Here is a 21,478-nt window from a genome sequence, read left to right on the forward strand (position 1 = left end):
TCACTGCCCCATCTTCATTTCACTGCCCCATCTTCACTTCCATTCCGTTCCCACACCTATTTCCACCCCTCCCCAATCACCTCCCCTCCCTTTCCATACTCTCTCCCCTTATCTCTTTCTCTCCCCTCCTTGTCTCCCACTCACTTTCTATTTGTTTCTAGGACCCCTGTTCAGCGTGCTTCATTGCTGTGCTGGCACAAATTAATCACGTTTGCTTTCAGTCCCCCGAGCTCAGGTGTAGCCCACCCCAGTAGCTAAACTGCAGGTCACAGGACATAGAAGACGGGGCTCTGCTATCCAGGGGGCACGTGCACGGCGATTGTTTATGCAGCGAAATGCAACAGAGTCGACCCACTGTCTCAAGAACAGGCCCCGTACCTACCAGCTGGACCATCAGCAAGTGTGCTCTTACTTCAGGGGGAGCTTGAGAGGCACCCCGACGACAATCCTCCTTTTTAAGGGCCCAGGCCCTTCCTGTGCCGCTGTAACAATCATTCATTCGGGGTCAGAGATCTCGGGCTCCTGTTCCAACAACAATGCAGGTCTCTGCATGGAGCAGGTAATGTCAGACCCCTCTTCCTGGTGGTGCATCCCTCTCCCTGGTGCACCATTATGCCAGAAGACAAGATGAGAAAGAAGGACAAGAAGAAAATATATAGAGAGGGAGGGGAGATAGAAAGAAAAATTCAGAGTGCTAAGAGAGACGAGGAGCAGAGAGTAGGAGACAGAGCTCCGACACCGTACGTCAGGACCCGGCCTAGTTAGTTCTTCGGGAGTCGGGCTGCATCCAGGCCCGATATGTAATTAATTAAAATGCTTGTGTCCGAGGCTGGAAGCGAGGGGCTGACTGAGGACTCCAAGGATGCGGCCGAGCAGGGGAGTGCAGGAGGCAGGGATGACATTTGTGTACAGCACTTAACGCTTCCGATATTTAACCAACCATACATAACAAAAGCAAAAAGTGAAATATGACCACGGTTCACTTACCTGCAGTTAAACTATCGAGGCTGAAGACATCTGCAGTGAAGATTCTCCGTGGCTGGGGGCAGCGAGGACTTCAGTGAAGATTCTCCTGGAACGCGATGAAGGTGACGATTCTCCGGGGCTGCTGCAACGCGAGGAAGATTCTCCGGGGCTGCTGCAGAGAGGGACGTCGACACCACGGACACAGGAAGCTCCTTAACAGGTCCTTTAAAAGTCAGCTGTAACAGCGCTAGTTACAGCTGACTTTTAAAGGGCCTGTGCTTCGCGCCGGGTGCCGGGGGTGACGTCACAGGGGCGCAGTCCAATCAAAGACAACCATAAGCAAAGAAGATGGCCGCAGGAGCAGATGTTGTGAATACGTATTCACAACGTATGCGCCTGTGGCCATCTCCTCTGTTTAACTTTAAACTTTATCCATGAAGGACATGCACGGCAACAGGGTCCAAAGGCTGCCAATTAAGGCCAGGCGGGCCACCAGCGGCCCGCGGGCCATACTATGAGTACCCCTGCTCCAAGGTATCAAGCAACTTGTTGTATGAAGCCCAACTTGAGACTCAAGTTGAAATTAATTTAGCGATAGTGTGCAACTTTTACAAAGTTGTCACTTAGTTGCCTTCGATTTCCTGTGTCCTTAACAGTTACACAAGGAGCTTGAACTGATACAGCGTTCTGCCTTCCTAAATTGCCGTTCTAATGAATTCCAATAGAGAGACAATAGGGGTCTGCACTGGAGAGGTGTTACCTTCCTCCTGCAAAACACCACTTTGGTGTTGGCCCAAAAGGGGAGCTTGGAAGCTGAAGCCACCTGTTAAGAGCAAGTGGGGAACACTTGGGAGAGGGCAGCCCGATTGTTTAGGTAGACAAGCTGGCACCCGGATAGGAGAAGGGAAACCTGTTGTGAAACTGGTTTTCAGGGGCGGGGCCCCCTTGGGTTGGGCTACAGAACTCTGGATGCTGAGAGAGGGGTTCTGCCATCTTGGGAGTGGGCAGAATGGTGCATCCTGGGATAGCCAGATGCCACACTTCCCAGGAAATGGTCATCAGGAGGGAGGGAACCTAGTATCCCATTGGCTAAAGACTGCTCATACCCTGGGAGCAACCTCTGAGCACATATAGGGCACTCAGATCTCGACTGGGCTGGAAGTAGGACTGGAGAAGGACAACCCTGCTGTACCTTGGAACCGGTAAAGGGATACTGCACCAGTGTAAACTGCACCTGCTGAACCTGGTAGTTGGCAAAGAAGAGGGATTGTGCCTACTGTGTCCTGCTCATGGAGCAGTTGGCTCCCGTGCCCAGCCAAAGCAAAGAGACTCTAAGGATCAGTTGACTGTTTTGTTCACAGCACATGGCCACAACAGCTGAGAAACTTACATTTTGTTAGTTTATTACAAAGCCAAAAACAATTGGACATACACTTCCAAGGGAAAAGTACAATTCATGCCCACAGAAATCGGTCAACATAAGAAATGATACAAAAGCCTTATGAAATAACATATCAAGCGAACATGATTTATGGTGTATTTCCAAATTAACACGTTACATAAGCACATCAAATACATGAATAATTGTCAACATCATGTAAAAATTCTGCACGTTAATGTTTTCAGCTAAACACACAAAGTTGCAACTTTAAAAAAAAAAAAAGTCTTTGTATTAAGTTTCACCGCGTAACACAACTTTATCGTACCTACAACCCCGGGGGCCGGCAGCCAATAATATCAATAAATTATAAAAAAAGTACACAGCTTGAATGCCGACATCCCGGAGGTCTGGCAGCGGATGTACGTCAGTTCTTAATTCAATGAGAAATCGTGTATATCTGCAAGATCAACAAGAATGACCAGTAATAAATGTGCTGAATCTTGTAATCACCAGTCGTCAGTAAACAAATTAACTTTAACATAACTCCCCCCATCCTGTCTGCCATCATCTATCATCATCTACCTGGTTCTGTCTCCATTCCGTATATCTGTATACGCTAACTAATTGGGTTCCAGATCTAAATAAGTGTTCTCTATCCCGCCACCAGAGGAAATATCCAAATCTGCCTACTGCAGTCCATTCCAAAAACACCAGTCACTCCATCCTCCCCAGAAAGCACCCTTCATGTAACTGTGACCGAACAATGATCAGCGCCCCCCGCCGCCAGCCACGCCACGTATGGTTCCCACATGTCTACTGGCCTTGACCGGCTGGGCATCAGCTCCCAATATCGCGTCAGTTGGTCTTTGCAATAAGTGACCGTATGTAGCCAACCAGCAATGGCAGGAGGCCGTGGCCTCTTCCAGTGTACTGCCACTTGCCGCCTGGCCAACAACAGTAACATTGATACCAATTTGCGACTCCCCTTTGGGACCTCCAGGACAAACCCCAACATGGCCATCAGGGGCGTGGATGGTAGCCGCACTGTGGTAATGTCTCCGATGTGTCTGATTACCTCCGTCCAAAAGTGCGTCATCTGTCTACAGGACCATGCTAAATGTATGAACGTTGCGTCCTGACGTCCACACCTCCAGCACTTGGTGTCCATGTGTAATTCCAAGCGATGCAGCTGCACCGGCGTGCGGTACACTCTATGTAAAAAATTGAAATGTATCAATCGGAGTCTATAGTTTGCCGATAAGTGTTCCAATTGGGAGCAACAGTACTCCCATTGTTTATCCGTGATTGTCATGTCAGTATCTCGCTCCCAATCTGTTTTTGAGGTGCATGTTATTATGGGAGATGTCGTTTGTGTGATACTATATATGCGCGTGATCAATTTCTTTGGAGAGGAATTAGATAAAATGTTCTCTAGTGCAGGGAGAACTTGTAGTTCCTGAGGGTATTCAGTGTATCTTGCCTTGCAAGCTGCTCGGAGCTGATATATAGGAGTGTATCTGAGACCGAGGGTGTTTGTTCTTTACACATGTGCTGTAGTGTCAGGAACGTAGCTTCCGGGTAAAGATCGCCGCCAGTCACCAAGTCATGAGCCTTGGCCCGTAAAGTAGTCGCCCTGTCCGTCAATGGCATCAATAGTGGATTACCGCCTATGGGCATAGATGGGGCATATAGTTCTCGTACCCCACCTCGTTTCGCTATACCTTGCCATGCCCAGCGCAGTGCCTCCGCTGTGTCAATTTCTTGATGGGGCCGCTTGTATCGTCAGTACACCGCTCTATTTAATGGGATCGGGGCACCCCTGTCCAGTTCTATTGCCACGTGTGGTTGGTATGGCGTCGGGTGTTGCCTGAAATGCAAATATTGTGCTTGCGCACTGTAGGCATAAAGTTCAAAGTCGGGGGCGCATAACACCCCCTGAGCAAAGGGAAGTGTCAGGATATTCCAAGATCCCCGAGGTTGCTTGCCTGCCCAAACAAGTTCAAGCACGCCTAAAAAAAATGCATGTTTAGCGGCATTGGAATATTTACAAATAGATATAATAATGTGGGCAACAGTACCATTTTAACGATTGCTACACGTCCCAGTAGTGATAGCGGTAGATTTTTCCACCTTTGCACTTTAGTCTCAATCCACTCAATATCTCTGCCGTAATTCGCCGTCAAGAGATCCTGGGTAGATCTGCTAATCATGATACCCAGATAGCGCGTTGTAGACTCTGCCCACTGTATGGGATATTCCGTTTCACATAGAACTGTTTTGTCAGTGAGAGCCAATATTGTAGATTTCGCCCAGTTAATTTGAATCCCTGTAAGGCCGCCATATCTAATTAATTCTCTCATTAGGATATTAATGTTATCTTTAGGGTTAGTCATGTAGATCGTCATGTCGGCTGCATATAGCAAAATCAACAGCCCTCTGGACGTGAAGCCTATGCTTCTATGCGTGTGGTGTTGACGAAGCCGAGCCGCCAAGGGCTCAGTTGCAATGGCGAATAGCAGCTGTGACAAGGGACAACCCTGCCTTGTGCTGTGTGTAATAGCAAAGGAGTCTGATATCTGTCCATTGACCCGCACTCTCGCCATCGGATTAGTGTATTTTATTTGAATTTGTTGTATAAAGGCTGGGCTAAGTCCCATGCGGGCTAACAATAAAAAGAGGAACTTCCATTCTAATGAATCAAAGGCCTTAGTGGCATCCAACAATGCTGCCACCGCCTGTACGTGGGGGGCCAAGTAATGCAGGAGGCCAAATAGCGTTCGCAAATTGTGTGCCGTTGACCTCCCTGGTATAAATCCGGATTGGTCCGGGAGCGCTATTTGTGGCAGCATCGGCTGTAATCTATTTGCCAGAAGTTTTGCGTATATTTTAGCATCAAGGTTTATTAATGATAGTGGTCTATAGGAATCAGGAGATGTAGGATCTTTATCGGGTTTGAGTATAGTTATAATCATTGCTTCTCTTAAAGTAGGAGGGAGCATGCCCGTGTCCATTGCCTCCAGGTACACATTTAGTAACCGGGGGGCAAGTAGGTCAGCATATTCCTTCTAGAAAGCGGCAGTTAAACCAACCGCTCCAGGGGCCTTATCAGACGGCATGCCACCAATGACCTGATGCATATCCTCAACCTTGATGGGCAGCTCCATGTACTCGCGGGCCCCATCGTTAAACCACGCAAGCGCTATTGTATCCAAATAGTCCGTTATGTCAGCATCAGATGGGTCTGTTTTAGATGTGTACAGGCACTGGTAATAACTGGACATAGTGGCCAAAATAACCTGCGGTGTCCTGGCCGTGCCCCCTTCAGCTGTCGTCAATTCTGTAATGTACTCAGCCCCTCTTGGGGTGCGCAACAGGCCTGTTAGCGTCTTCCCCGCCATGTCTCCCTCTCCATAGCGTCTGGCTTGTGTGTATTTACAGTGATAAGCTGCTTCTCTTCCCGCCTCCTCTTGAAAGCTAGTCAGTTTTGACCTGAGCAGAGACGCAGCGGGAGAGGAGTGATTTGCCTGAAGGTCCCTCTCGAGCAAACCTATTTCTCCTCCAACTTACTTAATGTACTCCGTATATCTCTGAGAACGCCTGCTTTCAATGCCATACAATGACCTCTTATAACAACCTTAAAGGCTTCCTAGAGCACCCCTGGCAAGTCCACCGATCCCTCATTTATTGCAAAATATTCTTCCACTTTGTCTATAACGCCTTCTCTGAACACCTGGTCCAACAATGCCCTCGACGGGAACCTCCAAGCATAGGGCTGTCTGTACGGCTCAGGTATCTGCAATGTGAGTGTCGTAGGTGCATGATCAGAAAGGGTGCGAGGGTAATGGACCACTTCCGTCACCCAGGTATGAATATCTTTGGACACCAGCCAGTAATCTATTCGTGACCAAGAGCGTCTGTGGTGTGTGGCACACGTGCCTTCTCTTGTAGAGGGGTGTAGTGCCCTCCATGAGTCAATCAATTGCAAATCTAAAATGATATCCGTCAATTCCTGTGCTGCTCTAGGATGATGGTCCCTAGGTATCCCCTGTCTGCCCAGTGTAGTTGATAGTACGATATTAAAATCTCCGCCCCAAAGGATAGCCATTTTCCCCAACGCCTGCACTTTCTGACAGACCTGTTGGAAGAAGTATGGGCTGTCCGTATTCGGACCATAGCACCGGGGACCCGTACAATGTGCCCTGTAAAAGTCAAAAACTGCCCTCTCGGTCCACTACAGTGTGATGTGTTTTCCATTGCAGTCCTCTGCGGATCAAGATAGCCACCCCTCTAGAGTATGTCGAATAGCCTGCTCCCGCTATCTCACCGCATCTAGCATTCCTAAGGGCATTTGTGGCCGCTGTCGGCAGGTGTGTTTCTTGGAGCAGACATATATCAACTGCATGTCTCTGGAGATAGGACTGAACTAATCTAACTTTCCTACGATCATTTAGGCCCCGTACATTCCAGGATATACATTTAAGCGATGTCTTGTGAACATTTTGTGCACTAGGACCCATAATGACAATGAATTCCCACTCTTCTACTGTCCCAGCCAGTGGGACTGCAAACACTGGTGACACCGTTAGCGTAACACATTCCCATTCGAGTTTTACATTGCAATGCAGTATGTGGCAGTTCTTACAAACAGAATTGAACCTCCCTCCGCCCCCCTCCCACACCAACCCCCAATCAGGTCGTGCATTCAGACATTCGATCCACAAAAAAACATAACTTATTGGTCCACAGTGGCGACCTCGTGGGAGACATTCCATAGGGTACAAGTGAGTCCGCTGGCTGTACTCCCCTGCACTTTTGGCAGGGTGGCCGAGCATAGGGCATCCCGCCTAGATCCCCTCCCCCACAAGAGCTGCCCACAAAATATACCTGACAATATAGTTCCTCCTGTTACTCCACAGGGCAAGCGCATACAAATGTCCAGACAGGAGCACAATTACCCCAGGGACAGCTCCCTTCATACAACCCTTAGAACTATGAATACACTTATCTGTATGTCCAACAAACAGGCCGTTTATCTTCAGTCATTGTCATTGAGGGTCCGATCAGGCTGTGATTCCACCAGTGGTGCCTGCTGTTTCTGTTCTTTCGCAAGCTGCATGGCGTATGCGAGGGCGGCCTTAGCGTCAGTAAAGAGCGTGGGTTTCCCATCCCCATGGACTCTCAATTTGGACGGATAAATCAACGCGTATCTGGTGCCAATTTGCTGGAATATTTTCTTTGCAGGAATGATCTCCCTGCGGGCAGCCTGCACCTGGAGCGTGAAGTCCGGATAGAGCGCTATATTGTTGCCTTTATACTGAATGGCGCCTTTCTCCCTAGCGAGTCGAAGGATCGTGTCCCTATCCCTGTAGTTCAGGACTCTTGCCAGAATCGGTCTGGCTGGGGCTCCTGGTCTCGGCCGCGTCCCAGTGCAGGGTGCGCACGTTCGATGAGGAACATTGAGGAGAGGTCTGGGCCGAATAGGTCTCGCATCATTTCCTCGATATACTTTTCCATATTCTGGATATCCGTAGTTTCCGCGACCCCAGTAATGCGAACGTTATTCCTCCTCGATCTCGCTTCCAAGTCCTCATTCTTTTGTTTTATTAATTGGAGTACCCCATCCATGCCTCGCAGCTTCTTGTCTAGTTCCGTCTGGCCTTCCTCTGATTCCGTGGGTCTCGTTTCCATCGCGCTCATTCGCCTCTCCTGTTTTTCCACTCGTTGCGTGATTCTGTCCATTCTTTCTGCCAGCGAGTCCATTTTGGAGTCTATTCCTTGGAGACTGTTTTTTAAATCCTTAAACATGGCCCGGATATCATTTTCAGGTGGCTGAGACGTCATGCTGTCCCCAGCCTGTTCCTGCTGACCGCCGTCAGCGCTCGCAGGCTTGCCTGTTTTTTTTTCCAAATGTGATTTTGGGCTGACGCGTTTCTGGTTTTTCCATAACTAGTCCGTGCACCTACCAAACTATGCGTGCTGGTTATGTAATTGATGCGCTAAATATCGAATGATATCCTCTAGAGCTGCAAGTTCCCTCTTATCGCTAGAAATCCCAGCCCCCTTAACCGGGGGAGCCGTCCATACAATTGCTATTGGGTAGTAGGTCGTCTGCGTAGTTACTCGCAAGGGCACAACTCACACCGTCCCTCCCACAGCAGAAGGGGTTGTGGCACACGGCGCCCCAACCGCAGCAACAGATCCAGTGTCCACGGCCGTGAGCCCGGCTTGCGCCCAGTCACAGCATCAAGTTCAGGCACAGCCCCACAAACAGCCACCACCACGAGCACACAGTCCCTCTGCTCACGGCTATATGTTGTTTGAGGCATTCGCACTGCCTATCTTTGTGCCTCTGGCTGGCTTCCTGAACCTCCTAGCGGACTGGGGATGGCCTCTATGGCGTATCATCCAGGCGCCAGACGCACATGCATGCCCACACCACCGACCCAATGCTGTCTTTAAACGTGCGTCCAATTTAACTTTTGAGACACCCCAGCGTTCTTCACTCAGTGTTTTGCAGGTGCGCAACAGTAGGAGTGGGTATACACAGCAGGGTTATACCACTGCCTGAGCAATTCAGCCCACACAGTCCTCTTCTACCACAGTGGGAACCCCAATCCAGATTTCCAATGCAGGCCCGTCCGCCTCTCACAAAATGGCGGCCGCTCGAATATTGTTGCCTTCTGTCCGGTTCAGGACTAGCGACCTCCGCCCTACACAGCGCCCAGGCTCGGGGCACATTCGCCTGAATGTTGTCCCCTGTCGTCTGCTGCCAGGCCCACTTAGCCGCTATTTCACTCCTCACCGTAATGACGGTGCCGGCCTCCGGCTCCGCCGCACCGCATCAGTACATTCCAAATAGGCCGCCTTACCAGGAAGCCACGTACCCAAGGTAGCACCCGCAGACTCCAGCTTCTCGCTGCCTCGCGTGTCCTGGGGGTTGGGGGGAGGGTTACAACGCGCCGCGGCCGTCACCCCTCTCCATCGGGTGCACTGTTTCCAGCCACTTCCAGCCTCACCATTTAACCGAGGTGGTTAGCTTCACCGTGGCGACGTCTCACCACCACAGCCGACTCCTCGAGGATATTTACCGTAGCCGACAAGACTGCTTCGTTTCCCCCACTCCGCCGTCACAAACACCTGCGGAAAAGTGCGCGATCTCCGACCTGTTCTGGTCCACCAGGGTCACGATCTCGTGCCCGTTGCCGCCTCCGATGTCTCGCCGCCGGAGGCTCTCGCTACTCCAGGTCCCCGGCTCCACGCATATTAATGAGGCGGCAGGCCTCACCCGTGCGATGCCGCTTTGCTCGGTCTCCGGGGCACACCGCACACTGAAAGTCCAGTACAATCTTCATGCCACAATCCACAACTCACTCGTGGCATCGGATCACCGCTGAACATGTCCTGAACGGATTATTGACGGATATTACAGCCTCGGCCGGCGGAGCCGCTTCAACAAGCAGCCATTCCGCAGCTCGGCGAAGCCACGCCCCACATAGTTGCAACTTTAATTTCTTCACGTTTACTTTGAAATATCTCTAACACGTCACTGTTGACATAATTAGAGTTCGCATTCTATGGACATAATGTTAACACCATAATGTTAACACAATACAGGATTATATGCAGGTGTGGACTACCCATGATTATAATGCACCCCTATTAATGGAAGAGCGCAATTAGCGCTCTAACAGGACTATTAGATCATTTAATTTACAGTATTTGCAGATCTGAAAACGTTTGTAAGATGACAAGGAAACGTCTTTAAATATGTGGAATGAATACTGCCTGAACTATAAACTACTGTAACTCAAAAATGTCAGCCTTCACACAAATAACATCAACTGTATAGCAGAGCCTTCCTTCTGCAGGAAGTTGTTCAAAATTGTAATGTACCTGTAGACCTCATTAATCATTGTTGTGCACAACTGCTTTCAATATTATGTTTCAGCTAATATTATGTTCCATTCTTCTGCCTACATAAAGAGACATCTGCTATACACATAGGACTGATTCATTCCAGTGCACCATTTTCTTACCAACGTGAGCAGCTGCTATCATATACTGAAGTTAAGATGACACAAAAACTGAATGAGTTACGTTCTGAGTAGATTATATTTTCACCTATTTTTTTTTCTTTTTCTTTTCAGTTGTATTAATCACATTGCATATATTTGTAGTTCCCAGTATTTGTATAGTACCCAAACTGCCCAACAATCGGAGTCATTGCACACTGGTTGTGTTGCCCTGTACCTTTCATCTTAGATCAGGGTGCATTGGTTGTATAGCAACACTTCACTCGAGCTTTATGTCCCTCTTTCTTTAGGTTTTGCTATTTTAAGTTTAGAGTGTAGTAATATGTTGACACATGTTTTACCATATCAACCCTTTCCCACGCCTGTAAAATAATCCATGGTCAGTTATACAGGATTTTACTTGGGGAAGCAATCTGCACATCTCATTTAGATAAGGTTTTCAATCCAGTGGAAAAACCTCTACCTTCACTGTACAATTATGTAACCTGTTTATGTTATCGATACATGAGAATAACCCATTGAAATTGCTGTTATTTCTAAATCAGATTAATGGTATTTATGAAAGTGTTCCCACTGTCCTTAGATTACAGGGGGAAATGTTACCTCGCAGACTTTGACAAGAGCCGGCAATTTGAAGAGAGTGCCGATAATGAAAAGCGAGAGCTGATCAAAAGTGACATGGAGGTAAGCGCTAGAGGCTTCCAGCTTCACAAGTTTCTCTGCAAAATGCTTATTGTCCTTTCGGTTGTCTCAGATTTCTCTGCAGATAGTGGTGTCCGCGCTTTTCTGTTCTCGGTCTGCTTGTAGGAAATGGTGTCTGTCCTTTCACCCCCCATGTTGGTGTTTCTACTGTCAAATAGCAAAGCAGATGATGTCTTTTCCTTCCTCTCAATGTGATTCTCTCTGCAGGTAATAGTGCCTGTCCTTTGCTCCCAAGGAAAGGATCACTCACAGATGCAATAAACATGGGAATCATCATACCCCAGAGGTGAAATCACACCAGTATCAGCACAAGTTGAACACGCTTTTGAAGGATATGTTGGCTTCTGAAGCTTGTTCAGCTAACAGTTTTTGCAATAGAGTAGAGCAGCAACTGAAAATTGTGCGAAAAATGTAATTGTTTCACACCCTTGTTCTTTTTTCGGCATGTAGGCAATATCCATTAGCAAAGTACTAGAAGCCTCATCATGCAAAGGGACACCTTCTTCCCAGTGTTGCTGTTATACTTTTGAGGAATGCATTACTGTAGTTGTAGGCTTTTTTTTTTTTTTGCAGAGTTTTACATAGAGTGAACTAAACCCGAACCGAATCAGGTATCAGAGCGCCTTACATAGCACCAGTTACGTTACATGAGGACACACATTCATTTTAGGCACGGGGAGGTTAAGTGATTTGCCCAGAATCACAGGAGGATTTTGGCGTCGTTACCGAGACTCGAACCCAGATCCCCAGGTCCGAGGCCGAGCACCTTAGCCGTTAGGCCAACTCCTCTCCTTTTCTTTCTCTATAATCACTACTAGCTTAACCTGTCCTATTTGTGCTGGGATCTGGAAGCTTCCACTGCCCAATGGTGAAGCACCTGCTGTGAGATCTGAAGTAGAGACCTTTAGTGAGGTGGTCGGATAGTAAACCTTAGAGGAGAGCCATGGACTTGAAAATAACATTGCATTTGGTAAAGTTTCTGGAACAAAAAAATACAATACCTCTCTCACACCTGCTAGCCCCTCAATAACACATCCTGATGATAATAATGATGGAGTGGAAAAGGAATCGGGAGTGATAGAGATCGCGGTCATAAAGGCACTAAAATGCCAACAGAGATCGGTAATTCACAATAATCTTAGTCTTACACCTGACACCTTGCAGCATTTTCTGAGTGACTGTTAAAACAGTCAAATTACCCAGGTGTCCCCCTGTTTGATCACCTTGGGATCACAAAGTACAGTGAAGGGAAGTAGATAGTGTGAAATGAACCAAACTTTGTGTACTGTCTATGTGCAGGAATAAAATATAATTTAACGGAACCCAGCGCAAAGAATACCATAGATGGCAAAAGACTACTAGTTTTGGAATGCCACTTGTCCTGAGCAGGATTAAAACAGCATGGAAATTCCTTCCAGAAAGTCAATCCACTGGGGATGTGGCATCTGACTAGGTGCTAGTCTTTCTTGGATGGCCACCTCTCAGTGAGGACTGTTGCTGTTCTGAACGGTGATTCACAGAGTTATGTGACTGTGAAGTAAAAACCTCACCTGGAAGGCTTGTGTGTAAATTTCGTCAAGGGAAGATATGGGACTGCATCCTGGATCAGCATTTATGAAACCAGTGGTTTGAAGAAAGTATAAAAAATGGATTTAGTTTGCACAAACAATGCTGGGTCCACGAGCTCATTCATAAGTAGGTTGCAGAAGAGCTGAAGACTATTTATGGAAAAGCTGTAATTACCATCATTCTTTGCATCATAGTACTCGGGTACTTTCTTCCACACTTGCTGCCAAGGGGTGGTTGGTGTGCAGATCTCTCAACTTTCCTTCTTGATTGCCCGAGGAATGGACGAAACTGTCCAGTAGCCACGGTTCCACTGTGCACATAATATTCAAGAGAAAGATATCAAGTGTCTCCTAAAGAGCGTTCCCGTTAGGAGAAAAAGCCAAAAATGGCAAAAAACACATTGCCAATATTGGTGATTCCAGATTGTTGATGATGGCTAATACAACAGTTGATAAAGCTAGTTACAAATTGCACACGGAACAAGAGTAGTGTGCGAACCCAGCATAAAGACTTCAGAATTAAATAATTCATAAGTGAACTCAGCTGCAGAAAAACAGACACAAAAGAAGTCATGGACAAAAAGGCTTCCTAACTAATAAAGAATGTGACGGAAAATAGCAGAATTAATTTGTTGGGATGCATCCATGTCAAGGCTTCGCTTCTGTATGTGAGGCTCAGACAGAAAAAAAATACAATACAGGAAAAAGGGTTAGAAACATCTTAGATGAGCAACTTCAAACACCAAACACTTGGAAAGTATCTACTATAGACACGAATAGATTTAGGGCCAGCTACACCTCCTTCTTCAGGAGACTGGTGACTTCCAGGCGTGAGATGAAGAACGCCTTGTTGGACAGCCTTCCTATTTTCAATGCTCTTGTCCCTTGTAAGCCATCCCTCCATGCTGGCGTTCCACATGGCCCACGAAACAGCCCTCCTACTGGCCGTGGAGTTGCTGACACTGACTGTGCAGTACAGGGGAATATACCTCACCTTGTGCTGAGAACGAGGAATTGAATACACCACTATCTCAGGCAGGTTTAACACCCACCAACCTGGATCTAAATCGAATTCCATTCTGTGTTTTTATAGTTCTTCAGAGTGGAACACAATTTGAAGCTTTCATACGTCTACATTGTTCATGTTCATCCTTTTACCTTTATCTGTTTCACTGTAACAGTCAAATTAGTCGATTTGTCTCTACTTATTTAGGCGTAAGCTACGTTCATTTACAATGTCTCGTCATTCCATATGCAAGGCTTGTTAAAGTCAAGGTTCTTTTTACTGGTGGCTGTAAAGGGATCGAGGTGTGAGAAAAAAAGAGAAGCATTATTGGAAAGGGCTGCATAGGCATCTTTGACTTAAATACTATTTAACCTGTAGATTGGTCCCAGGATTGATAACTCTGGTACCTCGATGCCATTTGTTGGGATGTTAGTGTTTCTAACTAGTGGCACAGTGGTTTTAGGAAATTAAACAACTATTCACTCCCAAAACAGAATTTCGTTAAAACATGAAACTGTATTTTACACTGTTGTAGCAAAATGCAGTACATCACCTCCAGTGTATTTAGTTATGACCTGTGCTTTAATATTAATTTGAAACAATGATTATTGAACATACAAGAATCTATTGTGCCTTGGTAAGATAACATGCTTCGTCCGGTTCCAGGGCCTATCAGACGTGGTCCAGTACATGACTGGAGCAGTGGGACAGGATAATGATGGATTACCTCCTGATGAAGTGTTCAGTTCAGTAGAGGTGGAGGACTTGATCCAAAAGCTTCAGAACCCAGATGAGGAGCACCAGTCAATAAAAGACTTCTTCAAGCACCCTTTCTTCTGGAGCCGTGAGAGGTGAGAAAGGACACATGCGTTACGTAACACAAATAATAGGATAGGACAGTGCTCAATATCTTCTTTATATTGCCTATGTATGTTCATGTTACTCAATTACACATATATACAATTTGTGACAGAGGAAAGTATACTGATTTGCCCAGACTCCCATGATTGATCCCATGCCTAAGTAAGGAATATTGCCATTACGCCACATCTCCCACTGGGAATATGTAGCCATTGTTTCTCTGTTTGAGCCCTCAGATGCTTGGGTGTTATAGCTTGGCTGCCCGTAATATGCAGAGGTGTAGACTCACATCCTGAACCATTGTGTGCACATTTATGCAGTACTCTATTAACTCTTCAATAATCACATGGTCATTACTCTTGCAAATGTGTAGCTAAGCCTTGTTGTTATTGTTGTCCAAGGTACCTTTTAGCAAACCTAACACAAAGCTGCAATCGTGTCAAACTGCAATATTTATTTACAGATTCGAATTGTGTACAGTTCTGCAACCATCATACTGTCATATGCTGGTGTAGCTCACTCATCTCAGAGACCATAACAGTATAAACTCCCATATTCACTCCAGATGTTGCAGATAGCTTACACTCATAACAATTAATGGGTAGGGCTGTACATAATTTTTTACGACACTAGATTACGTTTTTGTAAATTCTGACTATTGGGCTACCTGTAAGTCATGGAACCTCATGTTTTTCTAACACTAATGCTGACAGCATAGGTTTTCAAGCAAGCGAGTTGCTTTGAGAAGAAATATCTTGTGACAGTAGACAGTCGTGAGGGAAAGGTACACAAAATCATTTATTCTCATGAGCCTATAGTAAAAATGCGGCTAGTGATGATAAACACTGCAAAAGTCCTGATTTTCAAGCAGACGTGGACCCTTATGTTGCCAACATTAAATCTGTAGTACTCACAAGCATTATGCATGGTACATGAGAAAAAACTATGCATGTTTGTCTACCTCTGGTAAAGATAAATCTTGTAAGATTTTGTCTTCCTCTTAAGGCTGGGTCATCTGTACATATCCCAGTGGGAGACTAAAGTTGGCACACACAATCCCTGAGCTGTTGTGATGGATCCTTCCTTCCGACTCTCATTAGGGTCCATGTGATATTAAGTTGTGCTTTGAATCAATCAATCAGGGTTCTTGCATAGCGCGACTACACACCCGTTAGAGTCTCAAGGTGCCGAAAAATATGTAGCTGAGAGATAGGTTTTGGCTAGGTCCAGTCCCCCAATCTGGAGGTTGTGGTACTGAAAATCTGGGCCCTGTTGTTTTCCCGATATCGAGGTCCAATACCCGTGTCACAAAATCTCAACGTACCAAGACGATTTTGGTGTCTATGAACCGATAATAATTAGGACATCATTCCTATGTATTTGCGTTACCATCGAGGGTTGCCAACACCCCTAAATCACAGTTTCCGTCCCATCCCTTAAACTCCATTTTGTGAACGGCATCCATCTTGCATCTTGCCCTCATGTTAAGTCAATTAAAGGTCGAGCTTGATCAAGAAGGACACGTCCACCTCCCGTGACTTCCCCCTGACCCGTCTCAACTGACTCCACTGCCTTCGGCCAAACCTGTTTGGGCAGCCCCTCGCCCAGTGGCCGAATACGATAGCATCTACGCATAACATTCCACGAACCATTCACTACATACATACCATGCTTTCTGCAAACATGCACCTGTCCGCGTTCCTTGTTTATGGCCAGTTTTATGACTGGGTTGCACCTTCCTTTATTGGTGTTTCATCGATATCTGATGGGAGTTCCCGATCCAACTAGGTAATCTATCAGCGAACTGGACATCTAAAATATGGGCTTGCTTACATGACTTCGCTCTTTGTATTATTGTAGAAATATGTATATTGCCATACCATAAACTCAAGAATTCTTGCTTGAAGCCATGTATCTTGTATATAAGGAGAAGGCTGGTTCTGTAAAAACGAACAGTCTCCCAAGAACCTACTCTCCGTGTGGTGTACTTCTGGGACACTTGTTACTTGGTAGCTACCAATAAAACTTGATCTTTGACTGCGACTAGAAGACTCCGTGTTTCTGTGGTCCGGAACAAGGGAGAACTCAGAGGTCTTTGGGTGTTATCCCCTGACACCAGCGGGTTCCTAAAAACCCGTTACCTCAAGGTAGGTCCTACCTACCATATCTTCCTCACCTGGTTTGGTATTCCTAAGAATGGTGACTCGCGTTTGGTTGTCCACTTATTGTTCACAAACAAATTATCCATTTCTGGGTTCCACCAAGTCCTCTCTAGCTCCTGTGTTGTGCACTTCTTAAAGATGGGCTGGTTATTAGGATGGCTGTAGGGGACGTACCCTCTGGTGGCTCGGACCTGTCAGGGTTTTACTGATTAGATGATAACCTATAGTTTCTCTGCTCTCCTGTTATGCTGCTTTTTGCAAACTAACAGAAGAGGAAGGATATGGTGGAAAGTGTAGGAGAGGTCAGAGAGAGAAAGTGAGACATTGCAGCGACCTCTACCATTTGGTAGAGCACTGGTTCAAATAATCACAAGTAGCTATACTGGGACACCCTTAGAAGTACTATAAGGGAAAGGTCATAAGGAAACAATGGTTTCAGACATGTTACAACTGACAAAGCACTGGAAAATACATCACCAGCTTCAAAAGTAGCAATAGTGATGACTGGTCAGCAGGGAGGACCTGACTTTCAACCCTGGAGAATGATAATCCAGAATCTAATGAGGCAGTCAGGACACAGGGTAGACAGAAGAAGCTGAAGCCTATAGAATACTTGCATGCGAGCACCTGTGGAAACTGGAGCAGAAAGGACAGCCAAGGAGGAGAAATTAAGGAAAACAAAAAATGTATGAGGTTGGGAGGTTTTGTGCAAACTTGGCCAGAAGTGAAATTCCAGAGACACCTGGGTCATTGAACTAGGTGCCACGTTTTTGTCTTTAAATGGTCTTACAGTGCTTCTGCTTGTGTTCCTCCTGAATCCCTTATTGTGACACAAAAGTGATACTTCCTTTCTCTGGGGAAAGCCACTTTTATTGTTTTTATCCCTGCAAAGCAATATCCATTTCCCCATAAATGTAACTCCTGTGTTGGAAAATCTCCCTCTCGGAAGGTTACCCCAAACATTTTGCATTCCTCTTCCTCTTTTTCTGACCTTGTTTTTGTTGGCTTTAGGACTCTGGGCACTTTACCACTGCTAACCAGCGCTAAACTGCATGTACTTCTTCTCTAAACATGGTAACATTGGTCTAGCCACAATTAGGATAGTTAATTCATCTGCAAGTTCCTAGTAGAGTGTACTACCTATGTCCAGGACCTGCAAATTAAATGCTACTAGTTGACCAACGCACTACAAAAGGGGGTGGTGATGGACGGAGCATCTGAACCAATCAAACACTCACACCCAGTCAACAGATCTGGGTTTAATCCATCACCGTTCTTTAGCCCACTCTGCCACCCCAGTTCAGACATGGCCATATGCAAATCACTCTGAGCCTGTGCCTCATGGGAACAGTCCAGCCCGAACTGCCAAGCCATGCCTTCACTGGACCGGAAATAAGCTTCCTAGGACTGGTTTCTGGCATTTCAGCCGTCTTCAGCCAGGCTTGCTTGAATCCAGTGGCAAAGTGAGCAAGGGTCTCATGTCTGAGCATACCCTGCCAACGTATGGCGAACAAAGCAGTACAAAAGAGGGTGGTGATGGACGGAGCATCTGAACCAATCAAACACTCACACCCAGTCAACAGGTCTGGGTTTAATCCATCACCGTTCTTTAGCCCACACTGCCACCCCAGTTCAGACATGGCCATATGCAAATCAGTCTGATCCTGTGCCTCATGGGAACAGTCCAGCCTTAACTGCCAAGCCATGCCTTCCCTGGACTGGAAACAAGCTTCCTAGGACCGTTTTCTGGCATTTCAGCCGTCTTCAGCCAGGCTTGCTTGAATCCAGTGGCAAGGTGAGCAAGGGACTCACGTCTGAGCATACCCTGCCAACTTATGGCGAACAAAGCAGTACAAAAGGGGTTAGTGATGTACGGAGCATCTGAACCAATCAAACACTCACACCCAGTCAACAGATCTGGGTTTAATCCATCACCGTTCTTTAGCCCACTGTACCACCCTAGTTCAGACATGGCCATATGCAAATCAGTCTGACCCTGTGCCTCATTGGAACAGTCCAGCCCGAACTGCCAAGCCATGCCTTCCCTGGACCGGAAACAAGCTTCCTAGGACCGGTTTCTGGCATTTCAGCCATCTTCAGCCAGGCTTGCTTGAATCCATTGGCAAAGTGATGAGGGCTGAAAGCCCGAAACCGGTCCTTGGATGCTTGTTTCCAGTCCGGGAGAACCTGGCTTGGCAGTTCGGCTGGATTGTTTCCATGTGGCACGGGGTCAAGACTTATTTGCATATGGCTGGGTTCAAACTGGAGTGGCATGGTGAGCAAAAAAACAATGGATTTAGGCCCAGATCTCTGTACTGGGGTGAATGTATGACATTGTTCTGCATTCTGTCCATCAACTGTTGTTTTTGTACTGGTTGACCAGCAGCACTGAGTGTGCCACCCAGTCAATTAGCCGTTATACATGTCTCAGGCCTGCCACTCTAGACCCTGTTTGTGCAGTTATATGGCCATGTAGATTTGCCATTTAAACCTCCTTGCAAAACCTTAAACTCTACTTTTATTACACATAAATCACCCATAGAGTATCTCCTAGGTAGCCCAAAGGTCAGGGTGTTGTGTAAGCCAAAGGTAGGACATGTGCTTTTAAGTTTTGCATGTCCTGGTAGTGAAAAAAACAAACACATTTGGTTTTCTCTACCGTGAGGCCCACTTCTCTCATAGGTTATCATTAGTAATTTCTTATTACACTTTTAAGTTGTAATTCCTGATTGAGAAGGAGTATATCTGTCATGTTATATATCTTTGGAATGGTAATTATAAATCCTCTTTACTGGTAAAGTTGGATTTAACATTACTATTTTAGAAATGCCACTTTTAGAAAGTGGACATTGCTCTGCTCTTAAAGCGCTGTGTGCTTGACGCCTGTCTCCAATTCATGTCTGGGGTGGGTGACAGCTTGACTTTGTGCATTTCCTCTAGACAGCCGCACACAAAGGAAGGTTGGGTGTGTCTGAGTGGCCATCTGCATCCTGATGGCTCATCTTTGGCAGGATGGGAGGAAGGAGCTGACACACCTGAATAGGCTGTGTTCTGTCCCCACAAAAAGGGTTGATTATTCCCTTGTGGTAAGTCTGGAGCCAGGGCTAGGAAGAAGGGATGGCTGTGTACTTCAAAGAGCCTTCTTTGAAGTCACCCCCACTTCAAAGGCACAACTGGGTATAAGTACTGGATCTCTGATCCCACAAAATCAGACACTTCTGGACCTCTAAAGAAACTTTGTAGGAAGGACTGCTGTGCTGCTATAAGGGCTGTCACATTGTTAGACTGCTGCTCTCGAAGAACTGCTTTTCTGCTGTGCTGCCCTCTGACCCTGTTGAGGACCAGCTGGACTCTGGTCTACAAGAGCTTGTGGTCTTGCTTCCTGTTTCAGAGACTCAGGACTATTAAAGTCTCACCAGTTAATCCAGTGCTTGATCCATTGGAAATGAACCCAGGTGCTTGCTCGAGTCAAACCAGCGCATCTCCTGTCTGCGTGTAGCAGAACCGATTCATCAACGCTGTTGTGGTAGCAGAATCGGCATATTGCACTAAAAATCAGCACATTGCCTTAAAGAACTGACGCATCTGACTAGACGCATCGCTGTCCCTGCAGTGTGGGAAGATCAACTCAACACCTTGACTGCTTGGAGGAGCCCGGTGCATCGCCTTCAGAACCAACGCTTCTAGGCTCAGTGTATCATCTTCGAAAACGGCACATCGCCACCACTGCATGAAGAAAATTGACGCATCACCTTGACTGCTGGACCGACGCATTGTTTGGCTGCACCCGTATCTCGCTGTTGCCACCAGGATCAAGGTACTGTGTTCAGCAGGCCTGCGTGGCTCCTGTATCAAGCATGTGCTCCATTGCGCTCAGCCTGAGTTCTTGACTTTTCCCTGGTCCAGCACGACCATAGGGGCTTATTGCTTCTAAGCGCTATTGACATTCTTATTCTTTAAAAAAAATCATATCTCGTCTTCTACTCATTGGAGTTTTGTTGTTTTGGTCTTGTTCTATTTTTTTTTTTAAATCTATTTTTCCCCTCTGGTGTGGAGTCACATTGTGGTGTTTTCATTGTGTTACTGTGTGTTGTGTTGCACAAGTACTTTACACTTTGCCTCCTAAATTACGCATGCCTGTTCTGTGCCAAACTACCAGAGGGTGAGCACAGGTTGAGTTATGGTGTGTGACTGACTTACCCTGACTAGGTTTGTGACCCCTACTTGGACAGGGTGTATACCTCTGCCAACTAGAGATCCGATTTCCAACATCCTTTCTGCAGGGAGACATTTTGTGTGCCTAATCTGCTGCATATGGGCCCGCATAGTAACCCCACACCAGAAATCCCACCCCTTATGGGGAAGACACTGACCAGATTTATGAAGATATCTGTGGTGATACTTGCCCATTAAGTGAGTGACGTAAACCTAATTAGCACATTTGCATTATCTTTTGAAGATATTGCACCCTTTCCAGATCATTTAATAATAGCATTGACTATGTTGTATAAGGGAATCAAGGATGGACTTCACATCATGCTCTTTGTATTCATCTGCAGTAATGGGAGGAGGACTACTGGGCTCGGACAGAGCTGGTTTTTACCTGGGTACATGCATCAGGAAGTGGTAAATCTGTAATGAGACTGCAAGGAGAGCCATAGTATTGAGGAAGCCATCCATTTGAGAATCTTTAAAGGACCAGCAAAGTTGGGACTAGGGTGACATCCTGTTATGCACTGAAATTTTGCAGAAAGACACATTTTCTCTCTAACATTGTTGGGGGGAGTAGGCCAGTGATG

At 46.5% G+C, this 21,478-nt stretch overlaps 1 protein-coding gene across 2 annotated transcripts in view; it reads left to right on the top strand.

The window, feature by feature from the left end:
- Positions 1–21,478, top strand: part of LOC144755000 (2-5A-dependent ribonuclease-like) — a 300,991-nt gene that overhangs the window by 133,931 nt on the left and 145,582 nt on the right. For both annotated transcript variants that reach the window (XM_078643409.1, XM_078643400.1), the window contains 2 exons: positions 10,964–11,064; positions 14,323–14,507. In XM_078643409.1, coding sequence (XP_078499535.1) covers positions 10,964–11,064; positions 14,323–14,507 — 286 coding nt within the window. The remainder of the gene's footprint in view (positions 1–10,963; positions 11,065–14,322; positions 14,508–21,478) is intronic.

The sequence above is a fragment of the Lissotriton helveticus genome, chromosome 1_1 (assembly GCF_964261635.1).
Source record: "Lissotriton helveticus chromosome 1_1, aLisHel1.1, whole genome shotgun sequence".
Taxonomy (NCBI): domain Eukaryota; kingdom Metazoa; phylum Chordata; class Amphibia; order Caudata; family Salamandridae; genus Lissotriton; species Lissotriton helveticus.